Source organism: Corvus brachyrhynchos, unplaced genomic scaffold, assembly GCF_000691975.1.
Source record: "Corvus brachyrhynchos isolate BGI_N302 unplaced genomic scaffold, ASM69197v1 scaffold325, whole genome shotgun sequence".
NCBI classification, from domain to species: Eukaryota; Metazoa; Chordata; class Aves; order Passeriformes; family Corvidae; genus Corvus; species Corvus brachyrhynchos.
In genome coordinates, this window is record NW_008238356.1 from 1,232,722 (window position 1) to 1,241,010 (window position 8,289).

Genomic DNA, 8,289 nt, shown 5'->3' on the forward strand with positions numbered 1-8,289 from the left:
CCTGCTGAGGCAGCCCAGGGTTTGGGTGTGTTTGGGCAGCAATAATGGTTTACCTGTGGAAATCTTAGATGAGAAACTTCAGATGAGGACAGCTGGTGAGACAGGCTTGGTCACACTTGCCTAGAAAGACCATCTTTAGTTTCTGTTACAGTCAATGAATTACAGGTCCTCACAGGCGTCTGATATTTCTGTTTAGTGTCAGTGGTTATGCTATGCCCAGGCTGTCACCTGGTAAAAGAGTAACTTCAAAAATGTGGTTTGGGCTCTATAGCCTCAGCCGAGAGCTTCCCAGGAAAAAGTTACAGCTTTAGGTAATTAAAATGCAGGGCTTTTTGCAACTTTGGATGAAAGCTGAAAGTAGCATGGAACTCAGTTTTTTCAATACAGCATTTTTGTTTTGCTCCACAGTGCTGGACCAAGGAACTAAATAGCCAAAATTTCATGTTCCCAAATGTTTGAAATTTAAGAGACTGCCTTAACTGTAAGTGCCAGGCAAACATAATGAGGCCCTTACCAGCAGGACCTGGATGTCTGTGTCACCACACCAGTGGCAGCTGGGCCATTCTGCCCGTACAGTTCTGCATGATCTTCCAGGGATCAAAATTTCAGTGCTGTGGTAGCTGCCTTTTTGTGCTCCTTGTTTTATGGTCAAGAGGTTTGGATTGTATTGGGGGTGGGAGGGGAGGGGAGTTTAACACCATGGCACACTGTTTCTGCTGAATCTGGTTCCCCCTGTATTCTCCTACATTAAAGGAGCTTCATAAAGTCTCTTAACCTAGGGCATAATTTGCTAGCTTTTAAAATGTTTCTGGGTTTCTAATTAACACTGGAGGATTTTCTTCCAACTTTCCTATTGTACTGTTAGAGAAATATCTGAAAATTGGTGTATCAGGCTGTACAAAAGAGCTGTTTAAAAAATTAAAGACATACAGAGCTTTGCTCAACCTTATCTGTGGTGTTGCCTGTGCATACACTTTGCTGGGATATCTCTCAAATTTATAAAACAATCGTGTAATAGTCAAAAATAGAGTGTGTACATAATTGGAGGCCTTGGACAGAACCTAGAAAGAAAATAAAAAATATGAGTAGATTGCAAGAAGAAACAGCAAGTTGAGGCAAGTGTAGTAAAGTGAAGGCATCAAAATAAAAATGTTTTACATTGGACAGGAAGAAAAGTGATGGAGACTTGTACACAGATTCTGTCTGCAACCAGGGAAGATTGATTAAGCCATCCTTGCAGGGAAGAAAATTTACATACTGCTTCTATAAAAATTATTCTGCACTTGTTACTATGTTGCTATAGCAAAAGTTTCTTTCTACAATAATAGTAAAGCATTTACACCCTTAAGTTTTCTTCTATAACATAATGTAGGGCTATTAGAAATTGTCATTTGAAACTGCAACCTTCTTCTGTTGCTTATAAAATTAAAATAAACTGGGGCACAGGAGGGATTGCTTAATAGATGTGTTGTTAGTTTTACTCCTTTATGATTATAGGCCTGGCATGCCTTTTTTTGTTAACAACTACAAGTAGGCGTCAGGAAATTCACTCCTTCATTCATTACACTACTCTGACAGATACTTTACTCTCATCTTTTGGAGCCTTCATTTATTAAATTTGTTTTTTTAAACAAGGCATGCCTTGAACTGACCAGTGAAACCTGATGTAGTACACAGCTGACTGAGAGGCCCAGCAGTTTCTTTGTCGGTCTGATCTGCAGAAATCCACTAAGTTTTACCATGAGTTTAGCCCTAGGAATGTGAATAAAACTTCATCAGTCACCTACACATTGTGTCTGAGAACGTCTGACCTAGTAAGGTTTATTTAGACAGCAGATTTTGCAATTTCAGGTGACAATAACTTCAAAATGGGACACTTCTGAATGTTTTTTTCATGCCTTCATTCAGTCACTCCCCTGATTAATTTCAATGAGATTGCTAGGGTGAAAAGGGCAAGTAACCAGTGCAAATGATGCAGAACCACATTTTGCTTGAAAAGCACCTTGCTGGGTTTGGTCTGTTGACTGAAAACATAAGCTTTTTCAAGATGGTATAAAATTCTTCAGCCCTGGCTGTCTTAAAGCAACTTTGGCTTTTGTTTCATAAAGAAAAGTATTATATTAAACCATGAATGTTTTTTAAATACACAGCTGTGTATCCTAATTCACGTCACAGCTGGATGCAACTACAGAAATAATCAGTAGAATAGGGGAATCATAGAATGGTTTAGGTTGAAAGGGACCTTAAGGAAGATCTTATTCCAATCCACATGCCAAAGACAGGGATGCCACTCACTTTTTATAAGCTCTCTCCTTCTTGTAAGGCATCTTAAGGTACTGGAAGGTACTAGCTTGTTACTCATCCAGTTTACCAAGGTCTGCATATTTGATTTCTATCACTGAGATTACAAATGTGCTGGGATTTGATCTTGGGGAGATAGGAAGCAAGTTTATCTTGACCTTGTGGTTTTGAATGGGAAAAAAAGCCTAACTTAAAATGATGGAGATTTTGAGAAAAGACAATAAACGTTCCCAAGATGTTCTCTAGTTTCACTTGTTTTATCACTTGAGTTATCTGAGACCACATTAAGTCAGCAATAGGCTAGTTGAAACATGTAGCAAATCCCAAACTATTTTTCTTCCATTACTTACCTCCAATCTTCTTATGAGCCCATGAAGATGTTTGGCCTTTGAATCACAGGGCTGGATAATATGTTGTGTGAAAAGCCACCATCTCTTGTCCTGAAATCAGGATGCATTTGTATCCCCTGATCTGTCTCTAGTTCATTCGTTTATGTGAATGCATGGTATTCAGACAGTTTTTAAGTGAAGAGTACATACTATTTTTTTTCTGTTTCTGTAGTTAATGATGCCATCCATTTGTGTAGTGTACTTTTTCACACATTTAAAAAAAATTATTTTGCTTTCAGGTGATGAGCATGGTATCAGGATTTGCACCACTGATTTCTGCAGGTATATTTTCAGCCACCCTGTCATCTGCATTAGCATCTCTTGTGAGTGCTCCTAAGATCTTCCAGGTAAGTAAGGGAAGAAAACCATAATGTTTTGAAGACTGATAAATTAATTTTGAGTCATGATTTTTGGAAGGGGACTCTGACATATTTCCATCATGATCCATATCAGATGACATCAGTAGATTGTTCTAATATTTACCTGTTGTTTAGAATGGGAGAACAGTTTGTTAGTGTTTCTTGATGGTTCCTGAGTGTACTTTGCTTTACTTTCTTTTTAGTAATTGAATCTCCTCCTTTAATTGGGCTAAAAAAAGTTGAGTGGGGAGTCAGTTGTATTGGTAAAGAGAACTGTGTGTATTGGGCAAACTTTCCAATTCCTGAGAAAACACAGTCTCTAAACAAAGACTTTTTGTGATAGTAAGGCAGTAGTCAAGTAAAATAGTTACTTACAGAAGAGCAAAGCTGCTTCTTGCAGCTAGACATTACTGAAGGATAGAATAGTGGAAATACAAAATGTCAAGATGCAAAGACAGTTGAGAATACAGTTAGTCCATGATGATTACAAACTATCAGGAAGTGTTCAGAAAGATAATATGCAATGTAAGATGGCATGAACAAAATGCATGCTGACTCTTGATTTTTTTTTTTTTTTTTTCCTTAGGCTTTGTGCAAAGACAACATTTATCCAGGATTTCAGATGTTTGCTAAAGGCTACGGGAAGAACAATGAACCACTGAGAGGATATATTCTAACATTTTTAATTGCTCTTGGATTCATATTAATTGGTTAGTTTGACATTTTAGTAAATCTCAGTTGCCTTCTGTCCTTTAGAAAGCATTCCAGTCCATGCTGTGAACTTGATGACAGGGTCCTAGAGATCTAATGCACAGCTTAATTCTAGCAATTCTAAATCTGGTTATTTTGAGGCTTACTTCCTCCTGTTTTCTAGATAAATCTCTATCAAGAACTGCAATAAATTTTAACTGCACTTCTCTTTTTACTCACAGGTATCTGTGTTTAGGTACTATCAGTCAATAGAAATACATCCTTTGCTTGAGATAGAGCTGTTAATGTTAACATCTTGTAAACAAAGAAGTTTATTTCAGATTTTTAATAGTGATAGACAGCTTCAGTAAAATACAAACTTGCATAAGCAGTATTATTAAAAGTGTGTTTTTCTATTAAGTTCCAAACACTAGAGATGAGTGCTGACACTGCTGTTGCTGAAGGTAGTCTAGAGATAATTAATTACATGTATTCTATGTAGGTGGCAAACTAATTGTGCTGTGTCCATCCATGAGTCCTATGCCAGTGCTTGAAACTTTTTCTCCCAATTTGCTCTGTCCTCCTTCCACATCTGCTTGAGGCAGAGATACACACATGGGGTCCCTACTGACCCATGCTGACTAGAAGTTTGATTGCAACTAGAAGCTTGCAGACTAGGATGGCACATTCTGCATTTTGATCACATTTTTTTTTTTTTTTTTTTTTTTTTTTTTTTTTTTTTTAAAATTATTATGGTGAGAGTACACATACAGATGTTTTGTACCATGCTGCCTCGTGCAAAGGAGAAACCATCAGGTTTTTCCCTCTCACTAAAGAGGATGCAAGCATCACTGTTGTGATGGTGTTGGTCTGTAATAATTCTGGCATTCTTCAGAACCCAGTGTATTGGTGCACTGTTTGATCCAAGCCCTGCTGGGAATTAAAAATTATTATGGTGAGAGTACACATACAGATGTTTTGTACCATGCTGCCTCGTGCAAAGGAGAAACCATCAGGTTTTTCCCTCTCACTAAAGAGGATGCAAGCATCACTGTTGTGATGGTGTTGGTCTGTAATAATTCTGGCATTCTTCAGAACCCAGTGTATTGGTGCACTGTTTGATCCAAGCCCTGCTGGGAATTAAATTTTCTCATTCAATGATTTTGAGAAGTATGTAGTGCTTCCAGAACACTTGGTAGTGGTTATATTTTTGAAACTGAAAGCTGCACTTCTAACTGTTAAAAGATAACTTAGTAAATAGGACATCATTGACATAAAGCTGTGTCAGCAGAAAGGGTAAACTGCATTCCTTAGAGTATATCATAAAATAAGGTTCTTTATAGCAGAATTTTTACTCTGTAGTCTGCAAAGCCACTGGGTGATACCTTTGATAACAGCCTCCTTTTTTTTTTTTTATTTTCATTTTGCAGCTGAACTGAATGTCATTGCTCCAATTATTTCTAATTTCTTCTTGGCCTCATACGCCTTGATTAACTTCTCTGTATTCCATGCTTCTCTTGCAAAATCCCCAGGTAGGAACTGCATTTTAGGGGTGGGAGTTTAGCCTTGAAATTCCTTTACGCATAAATGCAGTTTAAAAGGTATTAAGATAAATGAAGATTTACTTTAATTATTAAATGTATAGTTGATTCTCATGGCATTAAAAGCTTAATATATTGTATGCTTGGGTCGTGTGACATTTTGAGAACTGGGTGATTCAGTAGTGCTTGGAACCTACTAATTTTATCATCTTTGCTGAGGGAGCACAAGATAATTCAGAATTCATTCAGAAACTCTGGAAGAAAGCTTTCTTGCTAATTCAGTATCTGGTGTTGCCAAACCACCCTTTTGTTGTCTTCAGTTTCTGTTAATGTGTTTCATCTTCCAGTCCAGAAGAAACAGGATTTGCTGGTGGTATTGCCACATTTAAATAGTCTTTAGTGTGGGAGGTTGGCTAACTACAGGAATAAGCCAAATCCTGGTACCTGCAGAACAGATGCACATCATGCCCAATCCACGTGCAGCTGTACTGGAATAACTCCCTTAAAAGCTTCTTAAGTTACTAATGGGGTAGTTTTTGGGGTTTTTTTCTTCTAAGAGGATGGGCATGCCAGTATGCATAACAGTTCTAACTTTAATAACTCTATATTTAATAGACTTGTTAATCTTGGATGTGTTTGTGGGGGTGTGCATGATTTTGAAAAAACATGCAGTAAGTAAGGCTGTGAAACAGTGACAGTCCAGAACTTCAATGTATCCATTTCTGTTTGGCTATATCTGTCCTTTTCGTTTTCATGTAGTGAGAATTTCTATGTGAAATAGTAAAAATGCACAACTAAAACCAGCAGTGTATAAGAAACTGAGGTATGAGATGATTATTTATGTTTTAGTGCCTTTGAAAGGAAAAGTCAAATGTCAGACAAGCTATTGCCAAAAGTTCCTGCAGCCTGATTCAATAGACATACTGGCACAAGCATCCTCAGACTTTGCTTCTGAGCTGTGCTTTCAGAGGACAAAATAAGGAACATTTGCATATCTGTGTGAGAAAGATGCAAATTCATTTGAAAGGTGTTGGAAAATTGAAAGCATAAATGTGCCAGACTGTATTCTTTACATCACTGAAACTCAGACATTCACATGAAATGGATGCAGAATACCAGGGAAGGGAAAAAGACACAGTGCCTTCCTTCTCTTGTAGTGCTGTTAAAATTAATTTTCCCCCTCTTTTTTCTATCCTCCAAAATTTTATTTTGACTAGGTTGGCGCCCTGCTTTCAAATACTACAATATGTGGATTTCTCTTGTTGGAGCTATTCTGTGCTGCATTGTAATGTTTGTCATTAATTGGTGGGCAGCACTTCTAACCTATGTCATAGTGCTTGGGCTTTACATCTATGTCACTTACAGGAAATGGCTTTGCTGGGGAAAAACCCCAACAATTTGGACCACTAGTTTAAACTTCTGTTTCAGGCTTTTTTAGTTGAGATTAAACGGAATTTTGCCTGCATAGTCACTGCTGTTCCCCCTCCTCTTAAATTATGAAGATGCCACTTAGGCATAAATGTCTGAATGCAATTTGGAAGAGATGTGCATGTGGAAAATGGTAAATTCATGGTGGCTATCAAGAGATGTGTATGGGAGCAAGAAGAGATGATAGTGGGGTCTTTCTTTTCCTCAAAAAGATCATAATGTCTTAATCTAATCTTAATCTTAATCCTCAAAAAGATAATAATCCACTTAATCTACCAGTTTTCCACTGAAGGTATCTGACTTTGTTCAGGCAATGTTTTGAGATTCAGGTTTTTCTTTGCTGTGATACTAAACAGCACAGCAGTTTTTCTTCAAGTGGTATTCTTTGGACTGTGACGTTACTGTGGTCTTAGAAATGCGGAGATTTAAAAAGTCAGTTCTCCCTTCTTGCTAAAACTTCTACAGAAACGTTATCTTTAAATAACATTAATAACAGCCTGTTTAGCTGTAGGGTTTGTTGACTAGCATTGTGTAAAATGTATCAAGGTGTAGCTTAAATCTGTGTTTTCAGTTGGTATCCAGCATTCATTTTGTGATCATGTAGTTTTGCAATGGACCACTGTAAACAACACATTGGAACCTCAAATCTTTCAACAGATGTGAACTGGGGATCGTCAACTCAAGCCTTGACTTACCTGAATGCACTGCAGCATTCCATTCGGCTCTCTGGAGTAGAGGATCATGTGAAAAACTTCAGGTGACACTTAAAGACAGGAAATTCTGTATTCACTAGGCTGCTGTCACGTGGTTTGCTGTCAGGGTTTCCTTTAAGTCCGTGTTCATCTCCTGGGATTCATCCAAATAAATGGAATTATAGATTGAGTGGGATTCTTGATACAGGTGCCATCCTCTGAGGTTATGAAGAACCTGGCAGCAACACAGTTTTCAAAGAAAGCATCCATGGCATTTGCTGTCAGTTGGGAAAGTACTCCAGTTCTGACCCCTGGGCTTTCTTGGAAATGATTAGATTTTCCTGCAGAAATACAAGATAAAACATCTATATTGCATGTGTACAGACAGTTGGAATAGGATGTGTCAATCAGTTGTGATAAGTACCAGCAGAGCCTCAAAGAATATGACAGTAAAACTCAATTACAAATGTAGTAATACAAGTATTAATGGGCTTTCCACTCCCAGACTTAAAAAAAAAAGTGCTGGCTGTTGTAGGTGCATACCACAAAACTGGAAGTTTAATTAGGAAGCAGCTCTTCGTTCTGAGGTCATAAAGTGCCATTAAAATCCCTGATGTGATTTATTTACAAGTGTTACATTGCCTATTACATCAAGCTGCATCATCAACAGGAAAAAAAACTGAGGGGCTGGAATGTCTCCAGGGAAGGGAACAGAGCTGGGGAAAGCTCTGGAGCCCCAGGAGCGGCTGAGGGAGCTGGGAAAGGGGCTCAGCCTGGAGCAAAGGAGGCTCAGGGGGGACCTTGTGGCTCTGCACAACTCCCTGACAGGAGGGGGCAGCCGGAGGGGTCGGGCTCTGCTCCCAGGGCACAGAGACAGGCAGAGGGGGGA

General features: G+C 38.4%; 1 protein-coding gene across 2 annotated transcripts in view; it reads left to right on the top strand.

Moving 5' to 3' along the window:
* SLC12A2 (solute carrier family 12 member 2) overlaps positions 1-8,289 on the top strand; it is a 38,796-nt gene that overhangs the window by 14,265 nt on the left and 16,242 nt on the right. The window contains exons 10-14 of one of the 2 annotated variants that reach the window (XM_017735487.1): positions 2,930-3,037; positions 3,636-3,759; positions 5,170-5,271; positions 6,498-6,650; positions 7,363-7,465. In XM_017735487.1, the coding sequence (XP_017590976.1) occupies positions 2,930-3,037; positions 3,636-3,759; positions 5,170-5,271; positions 6,498-6,650; positions 7,363-7,465 (590 nt within the window). Of the gene's footprint in view, positions 1-2,929; positions 3,038-3,635; positions 3,760-5,169; positions 5,272-6,497; positions 6,651-7,360; positions 7,466-8,289 lie in introns of both variants that reach the window. The other variant, XM_017735488.1, reaches the window with a different exon arrangement.